Raw genomic sequence first — 24,039 nt, 5'->3', positions numbered from 1 at the left:
ATATGTCCTACAACAACTTTAGTGGCAAACTACCATTGAAATACATCCAAAATTGGAAGGCCATGACCACTACAAACATTGAAGACTTTGGTTATATGAGTTCAACAGTCAAAAACACAACCAACGATGGCTCTTCATTGGGGTTTTATTTCCAAGATACAATAGCAATCAAAGGCATTAATATGTTCTATGGAAGAATCCTAAGTATTATTGCTGTCATAAACCTCTCAAACAATAAATTTGATGGAGAAATTTCTCATGTTGTTGGAAACTTGAAGAGGCTCTATTCTCTTGATTTATCTTGCAATCGTCTCAGTGGTGACATACCACCATCACTGGGAAATCTAGCAGAGCTCGAGTCCTTAGACCTTTCCCAAAATGAGCTTTCAGGGGAGATCCCTAGTGATTTGGCCCAACTATATTTCCTTCAATACTTTAATGTTTCATACAACCATCTCTCTGGGCCTATACCACAACAAAACCAATTAGCTAAATTTGAGAGAAGTTCCTACGAGGGAAACTTGGGATTATGTGGTATTCCACTGCCAGACTTGTGTGAAAACTCCAAGCCATTGGAACCACCACTTCCGTCATTTGAAGAAAAGTCAAGCTCTCCTCTTCAATTTGGTTGGAAAGTTGTGGCCATAGGATATGGATGTGGATTCTTGATAGGATTGTTCATCGGGAAAGTTGTAATGGAGAAAAATCCAAACTGGTTTGTGATAATGTTTAATATAAGAAGTTGAAGCAAGGAACCAAAGGATGTGACTGCTCTGGGGTTGATATTCTTAGCTCCATTTTTATGTAAACCTACTTATTTTTATGTAAACCTACTTGTGTTGTTCTCTAGTTTATAATAAGCAAAGAAACATTTTGTGTATAACGTTATAACACACCCCTATCGTATTCCTTTTTTCCCCATCATTATATTATAGCACACCCCTTAGATGGGTATGTAAAGGTGTTTTTATCAAAAAAAAAAAAAAATCATGACGATGTTCATTATAGTTATAATATATATCTCCTACAAATTTCAATAAATTCTAATTAATTTATTATTCAAAAACATAATTCAAACAGCTTGTTGCATGCATGCTTTTTTTTTTATATGAATGGAAAAGTAACTGTTTGAACTTTGTTTTTGGTATTGTAAATTATTCAGAATTTATTGAAAATTTGCAGAAGAGGTACGTTATAACTATAATGAACATCGTCATGAAAAAAAATTGGGATAAAAACACTCCTACATACCCATTTAAGGGGTGTGTTGTACCACTAGGGAAAAAAGTAGAGAAATTTACATATATTGATATTTCGTAATATGCGATTACCAACTTTTTATTTAATAAACTAAATTAATTAAATACGAAACAAACAAGATGATATAACAAACCAGTATTATGTAATTATAGATAAAGTTGACGTCACTACAGAATATCAAATGTGTTATATTCAAACTTGACCTTTCACGCACACACAAGAAGACAGAACCTGTATATATGTTTTATATTGATATATGTATATTTAATTCATTTGCTTTACTCTTTTCAGATAAGCACAAAATCCTTCTCGAGAAGTTCTAGGGCATTCGAACACAACAATCATAGATAGCAATCAAGCAGCAAATGAAGAAGAAGGCACACAGAGAGTTTTATCGAGGTTCACCCAACAATTGGGCTACGTCATCGTCGAGCTCGCCTCAGAGATTTGGCTAGCTCCTACACATATCAATGGTGATTACACAGAATTTCTGAGATTAATCTCTTTGTATTTTCTCATCCACACTATCTGTTTCAGTTTATTTCTTTTTACTCAATCTCACTTACCCCTATTTCTTTCTATTACATGAACCAAAAACCTCACTCTCTTTCGGAATAAGAACACAAAATGGAAAATCTTTAGCTGGGTTCCTGAATCTCGCTTGGTGGTTTCTGATGGGTAAGACTCAGTTCTTCTCAGCTAGTATAATAATAAACATCATTTTCTCTTTTTTTTTTATTCTACTTTTCTAATTTATGATTATTGATTAATTTAGGGAAAATTCTATCTATTTTCTATTGTAATAATAAATATAATAGATGTCAATTAAGAATATCTATATAATAATAATATTTTATATATTTCTATTTTTATAAAGAATCAAACGGATAATCGACTAAAATATATGTGTTAAAATAATCTATTTATATATATTTTTTAATTTTTTGACAAAACGTAATGTCCAAAAGTTAATTTTTTTTTAAATGGTCTAAATGGGTAATTGGCTAAAATACAAAGTTCAAAATAGTGTAAATCCTTACACAAAACTTTTATATATAATTTACTTTTTATAATGAATGTTTAACATTTTGAACAAATACATGGTCTAAAGGTTAATTTTTAAAAATAAAAGTCAAAACGGTAATCGGCCAAAATACAGTATTCAAATAATCGATCTATTTATTCATAATTTTTACATTTTGAGAAAATACAATGTCTAAAAGTTAATTTTAAAAGTAAAGGGACAAACGGATAATCAGCCAAAAAATTACGCAAAACATAAATTTTTTTATACATGATTTAGACTTTTTTATAAAAAAAATTACGCAAAGCGTATAAAAACAATACTAATAATAATTAATAAATATACGTACACAAATAACACACTGTTTGAACTTTGTTTTCAATACTTTAATTATTTATAATTTCTCAAAAATCGGTAGGATGTTTTGTAATACCCTCAGTAATATCAACCTTACTTGGTACTATTAATGAGATGTTACGTTTATTACTGATTCTAAATTGGGTTCTTAAAATCCTGATTTTTTTTCTTTTTACATAAAGTATAATAAAATAGTTTTTCAACTTTATTTATTTTACATATTGAGCGTCTCTAATACTTAATGCATGAGTCTCATAATTTTATTTATCGTACATAAGACAAACAAGCATAATTCCACAAGTCGTTAATACACAAACATAAGCCACTCCCACACAACCTTTATTTATTCATATGTACAACCAAAATCGGCACTAGGCTTCAGTTCACTGGTCCCATTACACATCACTTTGCTGACCTGGAACACAAGACAACTGTGAGCTAAAGCTCATAAAGTGAAGTAATACGTGCAATGGAATATGTCCGCTCTACATAATATGCATAACTCTCTTATTTTTCTCTAATATTCTCCTTATCATCTTTGGGCCCTCTTATCTCGTGCACATTGTTCGATCAGGTCAAAGCCTGCAAGACTTGCTTATAATTTATAAAATAAAATCTCATGAGTTCTCCCCCGGCTAGTCATCACCACAAAGGGGCTCATTACTAAACTTTATTCCATTGTTGCCCCGTCGGGCCCAAGACTATAAGGCGGCCACTCTATGGTGTCATATAACATATCTAATGTGGAAAAGAAAATTAAAACTTATAATTGGTTCACTCGAAACCTAACCCACATTAATGGGTTACCATACTGAGCCTAACTCTAGGCTTACATATAAACTCACATTCTCGAAATAGTGGCACCTCTTAACATATTATTCTTACATTGATAAAATTCGTCTTTGGCTTTACATAATACTTATGAAGACACATCATAATTTATCATTATAATCTCATGCATGGTCTTATATCATAGACTATACATATAACTCTACATGCCATGCAAATGAATTGAATATAATATGTCAATATACACATACTTATCATTAAATAAAAAAACCATCGTGACAAACTTCACATATCACGTAATTCTTGAGTCGCAATTGAGTACTTTACTTGCTTTGTTTCCAAAATATATTTAACTGTGTAACAAATAATGTCTCAGGTGTCAATATGCTTATCCTGATAAGGGCATGAATTATTACATCATTTCAAACAGCAAAACTAATTTCATACCATTATAATGACAGCAAAGGCATTAAAATATCCTTGACAATAGCCATAAAACATCATGTCAACTTTCTATCAAAATCATGCTTAAATGCCTTAACTACTTAGATCGAGCATTAAATTTATCTCAGTCACTTGGATAAATTTTGACAGAGATTCCACTTAATTTTTTACCTATCCCCAAATATCAAAATCAATCAGTAATCAACCTAAAATAACATGTCATGATAACATATCCCAAATACCAACATAATTCATCACAAAATTATTATATACCAATTTCGATAAAATCCTAGTTTTCAAAATCATCACCCAAAATAAAATTAGTCTCCATGTCTTTTCTAATATTTATAAACATATCAAACCTCCTATAAACTCAATCAAATCACCAATAATCAGTTTATACTCCAAGAACTACAAAATTCTCATAAAACACAAAACCTTCACTTACAGAGAAACTTTTTTGGCATAAACAATCTCGTCTAGGTTTTCTAAACTTCAAACCACTTGAGATCCACCAAGAGATATCTTAGACAATATAAAACATCATAATTAACCTCTCAAAATTTAAAAATGTGATCTAACTCCAAAATACCAAAACTTACTGTTAAAAGACCAAAATTAAGTTTAATTCACTTCCTCGGTTTGATTTTCACTAAGAACTCCTTGGAATCTCTTTACTCCGGACAAGGAACGTTTTTCCTCTCTTTCTCTATGTTTTTCAGAGCTATGGTTGTGAAAATGAAAAAGGATAATGATAACCATAAATTTTGAATGATTAAACTTACTTTTTACCAAACTTTGACATTTAACATCCTAATACCTAACTTTTTTTTACTATAAAACCTTATCTCTTCATAATTTCATCATTATCATCGTCTAGACTACTTTTCCTAATGTGTGAAACACTCACACCAAACCTTAGGTCCATATGAGTTCCTATCCAATAATTATGCTTACCCAAGTGAGCGTAGCGCACTTATGCTAAGCCCATTTTGACTTTAGGTCTATACCACTAATTATGTATATCTCCCATCAAAAATTGATCCAAGGGTCATAATGTTATGAACAAGTTTCTTAATACGTAGCAAAATGGTGGTGGGTTGGCCCAGTGTACAACAAAAATTTTGTAACATATTTAAATTACATTTAAATATGTGGATCCATTAACATACATGCATTAATTATAAGCAATAAATGAATAGAAAACATTCCTCTTGATTCCTATCAAGTGTCCTTGCTATCTTTTCGTAATTTGAACAATCTTCCTGTCCAAGCTACTCCCAGTACTCACACTAAGATCTTCCACAACGTTCTCTACACCTCAAGATATGTGTGGGCACTTAGAGAATAAATGATAGTTAATTTCTGATTCTACTTGATGTACTCAACACATGAGATCAATAGAATAAGCCTGAGATTGGTTCTTTATCTTTTTTAGGGTGCGATATAAATTTTTTTGTTCTTTTATTTTTGAGCGAATAACAGAGTCTCTTCTTATTTTCTAATAAGTCTAACTTAAATAGAAAATATTTAATTTTAAAAAATAAGTTTGTAGTAAATTTACAATTTATCTTTTAATTAATTAATTATCTGATTGATGAAAATATATATAAAAAAAAACTAACTTTTGAATTTTCCATTAATTAATTAATTAAATAAATAAAATTGAAAAATCTATCGCTGGAAAATGTGTAGTACACGCACACACTCGATGGACTGTGTGTCGATATTTAATTTTTCCATAATTATTTATTCAAATTAACTTATCAGATAAAATCCAACAACCTGTTTGAATTAATTATCTTTTTAACTAATTATCAAATATAATTAATTATTTGAATAAATATCAATATTTTAAATTCAAATCAAATTTGAACTTATCAAATTATTATCTCTCACTCAAATAAAGATATTTAATTAATTCTACCAATTAATTAAAACCAATTTAAAATTTGAAATTAAATATTTAATTTATTATAATTTCGAAAATTATAATTAATTAATGATTTAATATAATTTCAAAAATTAATTTAATTATTTAATATAATTTCAAAATTTACATAATAATTAAATATTAATTAATTTTGTTAATTACAACTAATTTGTAATTAATTAATTAATCACTATTATCATATAATTGCATATTTGGCCCGAAGAACAAATTTCCTCTTATGATTTGGTAACATGAGTAGGGTTATTACTGCTAGGCATGCTTGTTGTGATTTGGTAACATGTTATTATTGTTCATGAGCATATTAAGTTTTCTTGCTGAGCTTTGGCTCACGGGTGCTATGTGGTGCAGGTAAAGGCAAAAGAAAGCTGGACCATCATTGAGTTGGAAATTTTAGGTGACAATGTGTATATATGCAGCTGCTCGACCGCCACGGCTGAGGGTTGAAAGAGGAACTAGGGTTAAACCCTATTTTGCCGCTTAGGTCGGGTGATTGTAAATATTTTCTTGTAATTAACCTTTAAATTATATTTTTGGGATTCCAATGTATATAGTAAACATTTTAGTGAAATGTTATATCTTAACAAAAAAATTTAACCCTAAACCGCTAATCATACTTAGTTACACGATTATAGCCAAATGACTCGATTAGCGAGTTTAGCATTGTTTAAAATGCACACCGTAACGGTCCCTGGGGTAGTAGGGTGTTACAGGTAATCAACTTTTTGACAAAACACAAGGTTCACAAATTAATTTTAAAATATAAAGAGTCCAAACGGGTAATCAGCTAAAATACACAGATAAAAATGGTATGAACCCTTATAGATACATAAATTATATAGATAATTATATAATTTACTTTTTATAAAGAATTTTTAACACTTTGAATAAATACATGGTCCAAAGGTTAATTTTTAAAAATAAGGAGTCAAAATGAGTAATCGGCCAAAATACGTGTTCAAATAACTGATTTATCTATTTTTGTTTTTAACCTTTTGACAAAACTTGAGGTCCACAAGTTCATTTTTAAAAGTAAAGGTCCCAACGGGTAATCGACTAAAATACAAGGTTCAAAATGGTGTGAACCCTTACAGAAAACATGAATTATGTATATAATTTAATTTTTATAAAGAATTTTGAACATTTCAATAATACATGGCCTAAAGGTTAATTTTTTAAAATAAATGGTCAAAACAAGTAATCGGTCAAAATACAATGTTCAAATAATTGATCTATCAATTCCTATATTTAACATTTTGACAAAACACGAGATCTAAAAGTTAATTATTAAAAATACATGGTTTAAATGGGTACTCAGGAAAAATAAGTCTCACACAAAACATTAATTTTCTTATACATAATTTAGACTTTAAAAAAAAAAATATCACTCAAAGTGTATAATAATGGTAATAATAAAAAAAATAAAAACACGTACAACAAGTTTTTTGAACTTTATTTTTTACACTTTAATTATTCAGAATTTTTCAAAAACCCGCAAGAAGTTTGCTATATAATGAATACCATTGTGAAAAAAATTATGGTCAAGACGCTCTCACGTGTCCATTTAAAAAACATGTTATACGAGTAGGGTGAAAATGAATTCTTACCCTATAATCTCCCAAAAAATATTTTAAAATATGTATATTTTTTAATAATTATAAAAGACTGGGTGAAGCGCGATTATATTTTCTAGTTTAATAATATGAGTTATGATGGAGGTGTGTTTGATACATAAATATATTTTACAAAGCATCCATTTTTATATTCTACCAAAAGAAAACTTATTTTTTTCATTTATTTATTTTTTAAAATTGATTTAAACTTAAGTAGATATTTCATTTTATTATTATTATTGTATTTTTGTACTAGATGAGAGTAGCAAAAGTCCATGATATTTTATTAAAAAGTTATTACTAGGGGTGAACATTTGACCCGAAAACCCACCCGACACGCAACCAAAAAACCCATTTTTTGGGAAAACCCGTCAGATTCGAGTTAAATCCGACCCGAATCCGAAAAAAGTCAGGTCGGGTTTGGGCTTAAAATTTTTTAAACTCGGGTTCGGGTTCAAACCCGAAATCCGAAAAATGGTATTTTTGAAAAAAAGTGTAAAAAAATGGTATTTTTATAAAATTTGGATTTTCGGCCCAAAACCCAATAGTCCCAACCCAACCAGAAATTAAACTTGAAATCTGAAAAAAATGGTATTTTTGAAAAAAAGTGTAAAAAAATAGTATTTTTACAAAATTTGGCTTTTTGGCCCAAAACCCAATAGGCCTAGCCCAACCTGAAATCAAACCCGAAACCTGACTCGAACACACCTGAAACCCGAAACCTCACAAAAACTCGAATTTTTTAGATCGGTTTCGGTACCATTTTTCTCCACCTGAAACTCGCAAAACTGGAACCCGATGCACCCGAAACTTGAAAATTCGACCCGTGTGCACCCCTAGTCATTACAATCATTAGTTATTAGTTATTTGAATTATTGTTTTTCTATGAGATTTCAAATAGGATCCACCAATAGATGATAGTAAGAGTTGCACTTCACAAATAAGTTTTTTTTTTCTTGTTGATTATAATTGTTACTTTTTATACTTATTGTGACAATCATTATCATTATCCATGAAGTTTATTTTCCTTATCATTGTTTTATTATTATTTCTAATGTCTATTTTTTAATTTGAAGTTAAAACAAGCAATAACGATGATCTGATTTTTACTTCAATTTTGTCCAATTCTTTGTAGATGATGTATTTGTAGCTTGTCTTCCTATAACTTGTTTCCTCATAAGAGTTGGAGATTTAAAATTTTTTACATCTACAGTCTTAGAAATTTTTCGTTGTAGTTTTCTCAATTTCTCTTCTATGGGTGTCTTAAGGATTCTAAGTATTTTTCTTATCATTCTTAGTATTCTATTTTATCTCAATGAGATATTATTTTTCAAGATATTATAAATTTGTTATCTGTCTTTATAAGTATTGTTTTTTGGATTAACCATTAAAAAAGTACTTTTGATGCATGATGAATTCATTTTGGTGAAAAAATTTCCTTATGTGATAGACCAATGTATTATGATTTTTCTATATAAAATTAAATTTTTTTTTTGTCAAAAAAATAAACAAAAAATAAAAGAACTTTGTTTAAATATAATTTTATCACAAAAATAATATTTCCTAAATAAAAAACAATAACTGTCAATTCTTTTCAATCGTAAATTCCTAAAAATAAATAAAAAATAGTTTAAACCGGGTTGGGTTGGTAATTCGGTGAATCTGTGATTCGGCGGTTTATTTACAAAATTAGGGGAAATTTGCCCGCCACTCGCAACGCAAAACCCTCTCCAAAACCCTATTATACTTCACTTCCCACTCCTTTGTTTGGTCCCCGAGAAAGCGAGTGATTCGATTCACTCTATTTGGTTTCAAAATCAAACCTTTTCCATTTCTCGCTCCCTAAAAACTTTAGGGACCGGGACGAATGTCGCGGGAGGATGAGCTCGTTCTGCGGGATGTCACCAGTGCCGGTCTCGTCGTCGGCGATCGAATTGGCCGAGAAATTGCTTCTCATCTTGATCTTGAAGAAGCCCTAGAAGCTTCCCGTTACGCAAGCCATCCCTATTCTACTCATCCCAAAGAGGTAATCTTTCTTCTTCATACTATTTACTCCCCAAGGTTTGAGCGTTATGTTTTTTTTTTTTTTTTATCGTCTTGAGTGATAAATGTGGGTTTTTATTCTCTATTACATTATACTAAGTCTTGAACCATTGCAGTGGCCTCCTTTAGTTGAGGTGGTGGATACTTGGGAGTTACCGCCGGTACTTGTTGAAAGGTATAATGCAGCGGGTGGGGAAGGAACTGCATTATGTGGCATATTTCCCGAAATACGTAGGGCGTGGGCATCTGTTGATAATTCACTTTTTCTATGGCGTTTTGACAAGTGGTGAGTATTTTGACTCTGCTGCTTTGTATTTTTTTATGTAGTTTGTAAAGTAAATGTAGCTCAGTTTTGCTCTGCTGAATTTCAATGCTAGTAAGCTGATTTAATGACCTGTTAATAATTTGTAGTGAGAGGGCATGAACTGTTAACTTAATCTGACACAATAATCATCATCATGTTATTTTAATTAGTTATAAAGCTTATGAAGTTTCTATAATAGTTTATAATGGAACGAGGCACTTACCACGAAAATAAGGGGCTGACAATTGAGTTAAACTCCTCAGGAAACTACTATAGGATGATTGGGTACTCTAGGCAAGTTTCTACCTTGCTCTTCCCTTGTAAAATATAAAATAAAAAATTCTAGTAGAATGTCATATAATGCGGTCACCATGTTAATTTATTGTCATCCATGAGGTCATGACATTATCTATTTAATTCACTGTAGTAATTAGTAATATTTCTATCATTTATCTGAAGAAACTTTATTGTTGTTGTTGTTGTTGTTGTTATATTTTTAGGACATATACATTCTGGTTAGTGTTATTATTATTATTGCTATTAGGCCCATGATTTGCCCCAATGATATTTGAGAATTGATTCCTTCTGGGACGTTTCTAGCGATATGCCAAAATTTATACTTTCCAAAAATTGTAGGTTCAGCAGGAGCATTTGGTAGCATGGACATGATTTCTGTAAAGTTCAGCATGTGACCATGTTTCTATCCAAGTATACATTTTATGCATATCTACTGTCATGATATCCTGATAATGTTTGTGTCTGTTGATTTGTGCAAAACATTATATAATATATATGATGCTCGGTGTAGGATACAATGCAGCATACAAAGACTATGCAAAAAATTAGTCTGCTTTTTTGTCAATGAGTACTATTATTTGTATTTTATGTATGCTCATCAATGGCAATATTCCCTACCTTATTCATTTTTTTTTTTTTTATGTTTGTTCTCTATCATTCTTTCTTTATCAGGGATGGTCAGTGTCCAGAATACAGTGGAGAGGAGCAAGCTATTTGTGCTGTGGGTCTTACAAAATCAAAACCTGGTGTCTTTGTTGAAGCTATTCAATATTTGTTAGTTTTAGCAACGCCTGTTGAGGTGATAGCTCTTCCTCAGTCTTTTTGTTTGCTTCCTGCAATATGTATTCTATTCCTTTATTTGCTTATTTTTCTTATTAGTCTTTGCTTGTTTACAGCTAGTTCTGGTAGGAATATGCTGCTCTGGAGGAGGTGATGGTACAGATCCATATGCAGAGGTCTCACTACAACCCTTGCCAGAATATACAGTTCCATCTGATGGAGTCACTATGACTTGTATCACATGTACTAAGGCAGGTCGTATTTTCCTGGCTGGCCGTGATGGTCACATCTATGAACTTCATTACTCAACTGGTTCAGGCTGGCAAAAGCGTTGCCGAAAAGTTTGCTTAACTGCTGGATTTGGAAGTGTCATATCAAGGTAATTATGCTATAGAATGTTTTGAAGTCATTAAGCTATTGTAAATTAAGACATTTAGAATTTGAAGGTCTGATCTAGATGGAAGCTGAGTGCATTATAAGAGTCAGATTAATGTACTGTTTTCTTATTTGATAAGTTGAACTTTGCTACTCCTGTTGCAGTTCCTCAGCTTTAAACCATGAAGTTAAATTTTGTCATTATTATTATTATTATGTGTTACCCAGTATTGATGCAACCACACTTTTTCAGATGGGTAGTGCCAAATGTATTTAAATTTGGAGCTGTTGACCCTATTGTTGAAATGGTTGTTGATAATGAAAGAAGCATGTTATATGCACGAACTGAAGAAATGAAACTTCAGGTTTTTATTCTGGGCCCTAATGGTGATGGGCCATTGAAGAAAGTAGCAGAAGAAAGGAATGTGATCAGTCAGAGAGACACTCATTATGGGGGTAGACAATCAACAGGACAAAGAGCCCCAAATCGATCAGCAAAACCATCCATAGTTTCAATATCACCTTTATCAACTGTGGAATCCAAAGGGCTACACCTTGTTGCTGTTTTATCAGATGGCAGAAGGATGTATCTCACAACTTCTCCATCTAGTGGAAATTTAGGTGGTTTCAACATGAATCATCATAAACCTACCTGTCTAAAAGTTGTTACAACTAGACCCTCACCACCCATAGGTGTCAGCAGTGGTCTTGCCTTTGGAGCTCTGTCTCTTTCTAGCAGACCTCAGAACGAAGATCTTTCATTGAAGGTTGAGACGTCATATTATTCTGCAGGAACTCTTGTACTTTCTGATTCCTCGCCACCAACTATGTCTTCTCTTCTTGTTGTAAGTAGGGATTCAAGTGCACAATCATCTGTCTCAAGTGCACTGGGAACCAGCTCAAGAAGTAATCGGGCCTTACGAGAATATGTTTCTTCTTTATCAGTTGAAGGGCGAATGCTATTTGTGGCAGATGTTTTACCTATGCCTGATGCTGCAACAGCAGTTCACTCTTTATATTCCGAAATTGAATATAGTGGATTTGAAACTTCATGGGAGTCCTCTGAAAAGGCATGCGCGAAACTTTGGGCAAGAGGGGATCTTTCAACTCAACATATACTTCCAAGGAGAAGACTTGTCATTTTCAGTACCATGGGCATGATGGAGATTGTGTTTAACAGGCCTGTGGATATTCTCAGGAGATTATTTGAGTCAAACTCACCAAGATCTATCTTAGAAGATTTCTTTAATCGTTTTGGAGCTGGTGAGGCAGCTGCAATGTGTTTGATTTTAGCAGCAAGGATAGTTTATTCTGAAAATCTTATAAGTAATACTGTTGCTGAAAAGGCTGCTGAAGCCTTTGAGGATCCAAGAGTTGTTGGAATGCCACAACTTGAGGGTAGTAGTGCACTGTCAAGCACTAGGACAGCTGCTGGGGGATTCAGCATGGGTCAGGTGGTTCAGGAGGCCGAGCCTGTGTTTTCAGGTGCTTATGAAGGACTTTGCTTGTGCTCTTCCAGGCTACTTTTTCCTGTATGGGAACTTCCTGTGATGGTTATAAAAGGGGGCTCTGTAGATGCTTTTCCTGAGAATGGGCTTGTCATGTGTAGACTATCTATTGGGGCTATGCAAGTACTGGAAAACAAGCTTCGTTCCTTAGAGAAGTTTTTAAGGTCTAGGCGAAACCAGAGGAGGGGACTTTATGGCTGTGTTGCTGGTTTAGGGGACTTGACTGGTTCAATTCTTTATGGAGCTGGTTCAGAATTGGGGGCTGGTGACCGGGGTATGGTGAGAAACTTATTTGGTGCTTACTCACGCAGTAGTGAGTCTAATGGTGGTGCATCCAATAAGAGACAGAGGTTACCATATAGTCCTGCCGAGCTTGCTGCCTTGGAGGTAAGCTGGAATTGTTTCTATTCTGTAGTGGACTAAGGTTTCTAGACATCTTTTTTCAATTTTTTTTGGTTTTGCAGGTGAGAGCAATGGAATGTATAAGGCAGTTGCTTCTCAGATCCAGTGAAGCCCTGTTTTTGCTCCAACTTCTTTCTCAGCATCATGTAACTCGCTTAGTTCAGGGATTTGACACTAATCTGCGACAATCATTAGCTCAGTTGACATTTCATCAGCTAGTTTGTACCGAAGAGGGTGACCAGATTGCTACAAGGCTTATATCTGCTTTGATGGAGGTATTTCAAGATTAAAATAATGAGCACAATTGAGCTCCTACATCTGCAAACAATTGCCTTATAACCCACCCTGTTTATGAGCTTGCTTCAGCTGATATTATAACCTCTTCATTCTGAAGTTTGACTATTTTTTTTCCCAGTGTTATACTGGTCCTGATGGCAGGGGGACTGTTGATGATATTAGTGGAAGATTACGAGAGGGATGTCCTAGCTATTTCAAGGAGTCTGATCACAAGTTCTTTCTAGCTGTAGAATGTCTTGAAAGAGCGGCAGTTACTCCAGATCCTGAAGAGAAGGAAAGTCTTGCTAAAGAGGCCTTTAATTTCCTAAGTAAAGTTCCAGAGTCTGCTGATTTACAAACTGTCTGCAAACGGTTTGAGGATTTAAGGTCAGTTGAATAAATAAAGGGAGGTGGAGAGCTATTCCTTGTGTAATTTTGCTTCAATATTATATCTAAAAATGTAAGAAATGTGTTGGTTACAGGTTCTATGAAGCTGTGGTTCACTTACCTCTGCAAAAGGCACAGGCTCTTGACCCAGCAGGTGATGCTTTTAATGACCAAATTGATGCACCTGCTCGAGAACATGCACTTGCCCAGCGTGAAATGTGTTATGAGATTGTTGTTAGTGCATTGCGTTCTTTGAAAGGTGGGCCTTCACGTGGAGAATTTGGATCTCCAGTTAGACCTGCAGCTCCAAGATCTGCCCTTGATCAGGCATCTCGGAACAAATACATATGTCAGATTGTGCAGCTTGGTGTTAAATCACCTGATAGATTATTTCATGAGTACTTGTACAGAGCTATGATTGATGTAGGCCTTGAAAATGAGCTGCTGGAGTATGGTGGTCCTGATTTGGTGCCTTTCCTACAAAGTGGTGGCCATGAACCAATACAAGAGGTTTTTTCCTTAATTTTGATTTTGATTCTAATTTAGGTCATTTCCAATATTAAGATTATATGCTCAGAAATTAACTAACATTTGTTTGGTAGCACTTCTTGTTACCTGTTTCATTTTTTTTATTATTATTTTGAAGTTCTTTGATCCTTTTTACTTTGTGCACTGTATGCTCTCTCTCTCTCTCTCTCTCTCTTATGTTTTCTATCCTCATGTTTCTGTCTTACTTGTAGGTTCGAGCTGCTTCTGCAGTGACTTCTCCTATGGGTCAATTTGGATCACCTATCCTGCCCAATCAGGCAAAGTACTTTGATCTCTTGGCACGATATTATGTCTTAAAGCGGCAGCACCTGCTTGCAGCCCATATATTGCTAAGGCTGGCTGAAAGGCGCTCAACTGATGCGGGTGATGCGCCTACTATTGACCAAAGGTTTAAAAATCTTCTCTATTATTATTTATCTTGTGTGTTTTCTTTTTCTTGGCTGGCGGCCTGGATATTCTCGGGTTAGTTTACTTGACATGTGAAACTCCAATATTATTTTACTATCCTTGAGAACCATTAGTCTTTACAGAGCCAACAAAGCTGTGGTCATCAGGTCTGGGGTGTATAACAAGATTTTGCTTTGCTAGCCCATTGTCTTCTGATGCTTCTTTTACTTGTAAATTTCAGGTGTCACTACTTAAGTAATGCAGTTTTACAAGCTAAGAATGCTAGTACCAGTGATGGCCTGGTGAGTTCTACAAGGGGTGCTGTTGACAATGGACTACTAGATTTACTGGAAGGGAAACTTGCCGTTCTTCGGTTTCAGATTAAGATCAAAGAGGAGTTGGAGGCTATAGCTTCCAGGCTAGAAGCTTCATCAAGTACTGAGTCTGTCCAAAATGGAACAGGTGCAGAAAGCACATCAACTGAGGATGCTAATCTTGCAAATAATGCACGTCAAAAGGCCAAAGAGCTATCATTAGATATGAAGAGCATTACTCAGCTATATAATGACTATGCAGTTCCATTTGAGCTTTGGGAGGTAATACTTGTTTTTTGTATCAATAAATAAGTTATTAACTGAATATTCTTAATCTCATTATTCAATATATAACTATAATACTACTACATATCTATGCATGCATATAATTAGGCTATAGGTATGTAAATTTATGTATTACACACATGAAATATAATATATTTATAATACCAGTACATCTCTGTGTATATATTTATATTTAAATGTTTTGTCAAATCTGTGTATATGTTCGTTCAGTTGGGTTGATCAAACATTTTTGCAGGTGGTTAGTGGAGCACTCTAATTGTTTGTGCTAACGTAAATTAATTTAATAACTGCATTTTATATCAGAATTGGGTTTGCTATAAGCTTGCAAGCTAACTCACATTTTATACCATTGTTTTCTGTGGTCTTGGTTTTTCTTTCCTGCAATCAGATTTGCCTTGAAATGTTATACTTTGCAAGCTATTCTGGCGATGCTGACAGTAGTATTATAAGAGAAACATGTGCTAGACTTGTTGATCAAGCTCTTTCAAGGGGTGGCATTGCCGAAGCCTGTGCAGTACTTAAGCGGGTTGGTTCCCACATTTATCCTGGAGATGGAGCTGGTTTACCTTTAGACACTTTGTGTCTTCATCTGGAAAAGGCTGCACTGGTACTTGTTGCACATATGAGCAATTTTATTTAATTATAGATGTTTGAAATGATTTTTTCCTAGATAATTAATTTATTGCCTGATTATGTTGGTGTCTATACCTTTTCATAGGAGAGATTGGAGTCAGGGGTTGAATCTGTTGGAGATGAAGATGTTTCAAGGGCTCTTCTCGCTGCTTGCAAGGGTGCAACTGAGCCTGTTTTGAACACTTATGATCAATTGTTGTCAAGTGGAGCTATTTTGCCATCATCCAAGCTAAGATTGCGGCTTCTCAGATCAGTGCTAGCACTACTTAGAGAGTGGGCGATGTCTGTATTTGCACAGAGAATGGGTACAAGTGCAACTGGAGCCTCGTTAATTTTAGGTGGAACTTTCTCACTGGAGCAAACGGCAGTTATGAATCAAGGGATTCGTGATAAGATCACTAGTGCAGCAAACAGGTGAGTTAATTCTCTTGTTTATAACCTCACACTTCTTTTTCTACTGGTATGGTATGCATCTGAATAGCTGGGGTTGCTCATTTATCTTTCGAGATGCAACTTAACTAGCCTTTTGCCATGACATTTCTACATTTATTTCCTCACTAGTGCACTAGAGAATATTGGAATAACTTCAATTTTCCTTGTAACAATGGGCTGCAGCCGCCTTCTTAATGGTCTTTGTTGTATAACTTGACCAACCTTTGTTTATTGATCATCATTGCCCTTCAAGAATCTAGAAATATTTCATTAGCTTACAAAACAAATTTTCTTTACACGATGGTTGTCCTACATGTTCTTGCTGTGTTATCTTAAACTCAAAGTATTACGTACTTTTAAGTAGTAGCAAAATGACTTCCCTGCAATTTTAGTTGTCTTTCCCTCATTTCCAATTCTCAGAATTCATTACTTGCATAGAATTAACACACCATTCTGAGATTTCTTATAATTTAGTGTCTCTACCGATTGAATTTGGCAGATACATGACTGAGGTGCGGAGATTGCCGCTTCCACAGAGTCAGACTGAGGCTGTTTACAGAGGCTTCCGTGAACTCGAAGAGTCGCTAATTAGTCCTTATCCTATTGACCGTTACTGATTGGTTCTCCGTTCGATGTCTGATGTCTAATGTATCATGTATTAATTTTTTTTCTTCTCATTGCATGTAAATTATTTTAATAAAATTTTCCATAATTTATCATCGATTATGATTTTTTTTAGTCCTGTGCTTTATTTTGGAATGTACAAGCTAAAGAATGATACATATTCTAAAATGTCAGCTCATCTGTTCAGCTACTAGAACAACTGCAGTTTAGGAAGGCAAGAAGTTAAGACAAATATTTTGGGTCTCCATTATATGAATTTCATTGAACTGAGGCTTCAAAATGAGTAAATGTTTAGGCACATCTCTTTTTTTTTTCCTGATCTTTTGACAGAGGAAGGTTTTATTGTAATTGAATTGGGTTTTGGGGTTTGTATCTACTTTGCTCTACAGTCTACTAGGCTTGGCAATTTTGATAGTTTTGACTCTTCTCATACACTCCTTTTGTTGGAATTGTCATGTAGTTTGTTTCTAATAAACTTCTATGAATTTTGCTGCAGACAAAAAATTAATGTTTGGCCCCTAGGGATATACTTGTGTTGAATTGAGAGAACATTGGAAAGCATTTTTTTTCTTCTTCAGATTAATCATTTTCAGATCTTGATTTTCCTTAGAATAATGCTTTCCATATGCATAGATATAATTATACATTTATGTTATTGATATGCAATGTTGTCTTCGTTTATTATGTTCTTTGTCAAGGAAGTATCTCTGCCCATAACCTACTGATGGCTTTGAGAGTTGGAAGCCCAAACTAATCATACTTTTAATACAAATAAGTTTTTTATTCTGGGATACATATATACAATAGCATATTCTTTTTAAGTATATATAAGTTGTGTTATTTTAAAAAAAAATGGAAGCTCTCATTTACTTGGTGTCCTAACCTGAGCTTGTCTTTCCCTAATGAAAACATACCCAACTTTGAAAATATAATGGTATTGTTTTTTAACTTTGGTGTGTTTTCAATCTTTCAACTTCCCAAATGCATGTGTAAACATATTAGACGTGTAGATCTCAAAAAATACCCAAATTAAAAAAAAAAATCACCTCAAACGGACACCCTAGTGAAAAATTATGCACTTTCTATAAATTGTATCGAGGTATGTCGAGGCTTATCGATGTAGTATCGAGGCATATGGTTTTTTTTTATGAAAATCATGATTTCTAAGATATACCTCGATAGAACTTGATGTACCTTGATGCCCAGCTCGATAGGTCCTTAAAAATCATGATTTTCAAGAAAAAAATCATCTGCCTCGATAGGACTCGATAGGTCTCGATGCAAATCAATACAATTGATAGAAATTGCATAACGTTTCACTCGGGTGTCCGTTTGAGGTGATTTTTTTTTTGAATTTGGGTATTTTCTTGAGATCTACACGTTTGGGATATGTAAACACACATTTGGGAAGTTAAAAGTTTGAAAACATACCCAACTTTGAAAATATAATGGTATTGTTTTTTAACTTTGGTGTGTTTTCAAGCTTTTAACTTCCCAAATGCATGTGTAAACATATTAGACGTGTAGATCTTAACAAAATACCCAAATTCAAAAAAGAAATCACTGCAAATGGACACCCTAGTGAAAAATTATGTACTTTCTATGAATTGCATCGAAGTATGTCGAGGCTTATCGAGGTGTATCGAGACATATGGTTTTTTTCATGAAAATGACGATTTTTAAGATATACCTCGATAGACCTCGATGTACCTCGATGCCCAGCTCGATAGGTCCTTGAAAATCATGATTTTCAAGAAAAAAACTATCTGCCTCGATAGGACTCGATAGAACTCGATAAGTCTCAATGCAATTGATAGAAATTGCATAACTTTTCACTCGGGTGTCTGTTTGAGGTGATTTTTTTTTTGAATTTGGGTATTTTGTTGAGATCTACACGTCTAATATGTTTACACATGCATTTGGAAAGTTGAAAGCTTGAAAACACACCAAAGTTAAAAAAACAATACCATTATATTTTCAAAGTTGGGTATGTTTTCAAACTTTTAACTTCCCAAATGTGTGTTTACATATCCCAAACGTGTAGATCTCAAGAAAAATACCCAAATTCAAAAAAAAAATCACCTCAAACGGACACCCGAGTAAAATGTTATGCAATTTCTATCAATTGCATTGATTTGCATCGAGACCTATCAAGTTCAATCGAGGCCTATTGAGGCAGATGGTTTTTTTCTTGAAAATCATGATTTTTGAGGACCTATCGAGCTGAGCATCGAGGTACATCGAGGTCTATTGAGGTATATCTTAAAAATCATCATTTTCATGAAAAAAACCATATGTCTCGATACACCTCGATAAGCCTCGACATACTTCGATGCAATTCATAGAAAGTACATAATTTTTCACTAGGGTGTCCGTTTGCAATGATTTCTTTTTTGAATTTGGGTATTTTGTTAAGATCTACACGTCTAATATGTTTACACATGCATTTGGGAAGTTGAAAGCTTGAAAACACACCAAAGTTAAAAAACAATACCATTATATTTTCAAAGTTGGGTATGTTTTCAAACTTTTAACTTCCCAAATGTGTGTTTACATATCCCAAACGTGTAGATCTCAAGAAAATACCCAAATTCAAAAAAAAAATCACCTCAAACGGACACCCGAGTGAAAAGTTATGCAATTTTTATCAATCGCATTGATTTGCATCGAGATCTATCGAGGCAGATGGTTTTTTTCTTGAAAATCATAATTTTTAAGGACCTATCGAGCTGGGCATCGAGGTACATCGAGTTTTCTGCAACTTTTTAAGTTTCAGATCTAAAAAATTGTGAAAAAAATTGTAAAAAAAAACCAAAAAATTATGCTAAGATCTATTCGAAATGCATAAATTAGTATCTTAATTGATAAGGGATGGAGGAATGAATGGATGATGTCCAAAAAATAAAGGTGACCCGAGAGAAAAGACGGATGGAGGCTAAAAAAATGATAAGGGTATTTTTGGAAACCAAACAAATACTAGCATTATTTTGGAATGATGTTAAAGAATGATATTTTTTTTGATATATGCACGTACAATATGCATAATTTCCCTTTTGAAATGAGGTTTTCTTGAAAAAAATAAGTATTTTTTATGTTTCTATACATATTGTTAAAAATAATATAACTTTTTTTTATATAAAAATATGATCTCCAAAATAAATTCTCATATATATTCATTATACTAGATACCATTAACTTGCAAGACAAGTTTACTTAGTTTTATTTATAAAATTTATTAATTATTTTTATTAAATTTATATTAATGTCATATAAATTTTAAGTAGATATTTTATATTAATTAAATAATTTATTTATTTTTGTTTAAGTTTATGTTTGTTATAGTTTTTGAATTTGAGAGTGACAACAAGAGATTGTTTAATATAATATTAAATGTTATATGTATGGATTTTAAATTTAAGTTTTTTGCTAGTTTTTAAAAAAAAAGTAATTTGTTGCTAATTGACAGCAGATTATATTATATGTTTAATATGATATTATTCTATTAAGTAAGTTTAAGTTTAATTAAATTTTATTTAAGTTATAAAACGTATAATTTTATTATTTTTAAATAATTATCATTGTAAAATATCATAAAAATATCATATTTTAATTTGTTTAATTATTTATTATTTTTAAATAATTGTTATTGTAAAATATCTTATTTTAAAATTTCTAATTATTTAGTTTATTTTATTTAAATTTAAGTGTTTACAAACTACCATTAAATATAAGAATATTCTGTTAAATATAAGAATATTCCGTTAAAAAAATAAAAAACTATTAAACCAAGAATTTTCCGTTATCACACTTATTATATAGAAGAGATATTAAATATCCGCTATATATATATATACCACAGCACTAATATACTTTACATATACTAAAGCCGTAAAATTATATAATAAAAAAATGTATATTTTTATATGAGAATCATAAAAAAAATATAATAAAAAACTGGAACTATTTGTAATTTTTCCTTCTTAAATTACCAATTTCATTCACTACCAATTATTACATCAAAACATCTTATTTGGAGAAGATCCCATTATCTATGTAGATGCTATTTGTTGTTGCTAATGACAAAATGAAAACATATATATATTTTAACTATTTTTATATATAATTTAGACAACACCAAGTAATAGAATACTCGAAATAATCATACCTGCTAGATAATTTTTTTTTTGGGTAGCTAATCATTTTGTACATTGCATTTTTGCAAAGTATCATTTTGGTACTTTGTATTTACAAATAATGCTCATTTGGTACTCTGTATTTTGAAATCGTACATATTTAGTACCCTGTATTTTAAAATTGTACATATTTGGTACCCTAAACTCAAATTTAATTAATAAAATTTTACTAATTTAATCAAATTATTCTCAATCATACAAGCTATAAATTATATATAACTGCTGACAGTTTGGTCATATTGACAAAATTTTATCAATTAGGATACAAAATATCTATGTTTTCAAAACATATGAGCATTATTGAAAATAGAAGGTACTAGAATGATACTTTACAAAAACAAAGGGCACCAAAAGAGTAAATTTCCTTTTTTTTAAAAAAACAAATCAAATTCAAGACTTAAATAAAAGTTTGTCACAAATTTATTTTTAATAAAAAAATTGTTAGCGCAAGTCATCAAAGCCGCCACAACACAAAAAGAGAAAAAAAATAAAAGGTTTATATTTTTTTGAATCTTGTGTTTTGTAAAATAGTTCAAATAGACTTTTAAACTCAATTTTGATGAAGAAAAAATTGAATATAACAACACAGTTGTTAGGCCATTTGATTTTGTTTTTGTTTTGGATTGTTAGTTTGATGAATTATTTGTGATGTTAGTTCGGAAACTTTGACAAAAATCGGGTTTAGAGTTTTATTTGAACAATTTTACAAAACATGGAAGGTACAAAAAATAATTTGTCAAAACACAAAATAAAAAAATGTATAAACCCGAAAACAAACACTAAAGAAATGCAACATATATAAAGTAATAAATAAGAAAAACGTATTAAAAGAAGTGCTATTTGTATGCTCCACCTAATTAGAAAAAATAATATAAATGAATAATCAAGATCTTCAAAATATTACTCAAAAGAAAAGTTTGATTTATTATAAGTATATATATTTTTGGCGACAGTATTATAAATAATTTGTATTTTTTTGGATTATGTGTTTTGTTACATTACCTGTTTTGATTTTATATTTTGACAAATTTATTTTTGGACTATGTGTTTTGTAAAATGGTTCAAATAGACTCCTAAATTCAATTTTGATGAAAGAAAAAAAATTGAATATAATAACACATTTGTTAGGTAGAATGATTTTGTTTTTGTTTTGAATTGTTAATTTGATGAATTATTTGTGAAGTTAGATCATAAAACTTTGACCAAAATCAAGTTTAAGATTTTATTTGAACCATTTTACAAAATATAAGGGGTCCAAAAAATAATTTATCAAAACATATGGTCAAAACAGATAATAAGACAAAACACAAATTCAAAAAATGTATAAACCCGAAAACAAACACTAAAGAAATGCAAAATATATAAAGTAATAAATAAAAAAACGTATTAAAAATCGTGCTATTTGTATGCTCCAACTACTTAGCAAAAGTAAAATAAATAAATAATCTAGATCTACAAAATATCACCGATTAGAAAAGTTTGATTTATTATATGTACATATATTTTTTGGGGCAATTTTACTTTGAATGAGTATTGAATAAGTTATAATTAGAGGAGGAAAAAAAACCAAAGGTTAATCGATCGCTATCTATGTCTTTATAGACGAATTGTAAAAGTGATAATATTTGAGATTAGATACCCCATAAGGCACCGTCCATTTGGTCAAATCAGCACTAAAATTCATATTTTCTTTTCTTCTCTCTTTTCCTGGTTGTTTTTGTTTCTTTCTTTAAGGTCTTTTCTTGGTTGTTGTTTTCAATTAGTTTAAAAAAAAAAGGTAATTATCATTAATAGGATTAATCTAACAACCTACATGATATGTCAAATTTCTTATAAAATAAATTTAAATGAACAATTTAGGCTAACTATTGAGTAATTTATATATCAACCCTAATAATGAGTAAATGTCTAAATACAATCAAAACATTCTTACTAAAAATAAAACAACAATCCACGAAACCCATCAACACCAACAAATCTTGTCAAATGAACACAAGTTAAGAGATCAATAACCAATTGGACATATCCTAGATCCAAATCTGGAAGTGATTGAAATAAGGTAGTTCAAACTAAACATACAAAGTAGCTCTATTAGACCAACCCAGTGAAACACCACCCCAAAAAATACTGACCCCATCAAAGAGGTAGTTGGATGGTGGGTGATAAACACCGTTATTAGAAACATTAAACAAACAAACAGTCAAGGAAACCATGACAATGGAAGCAGAGAAATTCCAGCCACTCGACAGCCAAGTTCGAAACCCAACCCCCAATAGTAGATCCCAAATCGAAGCACTCACCCTCCAACTAACCTCCACACCCCAAGCCGACACCATCCACAAGCCCCCAACATCGTCCCCATATCATCTGATCCAAGGCCACCACCAAAAAGAATGAGAACAAGGACAGAAGACCACCACAATTTGCCATCTTCAATTTGGAAACTACCAGAGAGATGAAACGACAAGGCCATGGAAAGAGCTATCCCTCTGGCCTTTATCTCCGAAACAGCCATCACTCCTGGCCAGAGCCACCCAAACCCAAGCAACTCTGGCCAAGAGAGCAAATTTACAACTTCACTTTCATGTGGTGCACTACCAAAAGAGAAGAAGCCCCAGCAGAGAATTATTATTATCGATTAGTTGAATGGGAAAATTAGAATATTATTGTCAATGTATTTTTAAGGGAATATCATTATTATACTAAATATTTTCTTGAAAATTGAAAGTAAAGTTAAAATAGCATTTCTAATTAATCAATTTATATATAGAATATATATTAGTAAGGAAAT

General features: G+C 32.1%; 2 protein-coding genes and 1 long non-coding RNA gene across 3 annotated transcripts; 2 read left to right on the top strand and 1 right to left on the bottom strand.

The window, feature by feature from the left end:
- The first annotated feature begins 2 nt into the window (after positions 1-2).
- LOC133822021 (putative receptor like protein 25) lies at positions 3-821 on the top strand. Its single transcript, XM_062254216.1, has one exon. It carries the CDS (start codon positions 3-5, stop codon positions 744-746), a length of 744 nt encoding a protein of 247 aa, XP_062110200.1. The 3' UTR covers positions 747-821.
- Positions 822-2,823: 2,002 nt separating this feature from the next.
- On the bottom strand, positions 2,824-4,671 carry LOC133820922 (uncharacterized). Its single transcript, XR_009887223.1, has 2 exons — positions 4,477-4,671; positions 2,824-3,056 (listed from the first exon to the last, which is right to left on the bottom strand). It is a non-coding gene; the product is annotated as an uncharacterized LOC133820922 (long non-coding RNA).
- A 4,460-nt stretch (positions 4,672-9,131) lies between these two features.
- Positions 9,132-17,465, top strand: LOC133822020 (nuclear pore complex protein NUP155). Its single transcript, XM_062254215.1, has 13 exons — positions 9,132-9,464; positions 9,598-9,767; positions 10,755-10,881; positions 10,979-11,241; positions 11,491-13,132; positions 13,210-13,422; positions 13,563-13,810; positions 13,906-14,320; positions 14,551-14,747; positions 14,988-15,342; positions 15,755-15,973; positions 16,085-16,413; positions 16,931-17,465. The coding sequence occupies exons 1-13, from the start codon at positions 9,306-9,308 to the stop codon at positions 17,046-17,048; spliced, it is 4,455 nt and encodes a 1,484-aa protein (XP_062110199.1). The 5' UTR covers positions 9,132-9,305; the 3' UTR covers positions 17,049-17,465.
- The last annotated feature ends 6,574 nt before the right edge of the window (positions 17,466-24,039 follow it).

The sequence above is a fragment of the Humulus lupulus genome, chromosome 3 (genome assembly GCF_963169125.1).
Source record: "Humulus lupulus chromosome 3, drHumLupu1.1, whole genome shotgun sequence".
Taxonomy (NCBI): domain Eukaryota; kingdom Viridiplantae; phylum Streptophyta; class Magnoliopsida; order Rosales; family Cannabaceae; genus Humulus; species Humulus lupulus.
This window is presented reverse-complemented; position numbering and strand designations above follow the sequence as displayed.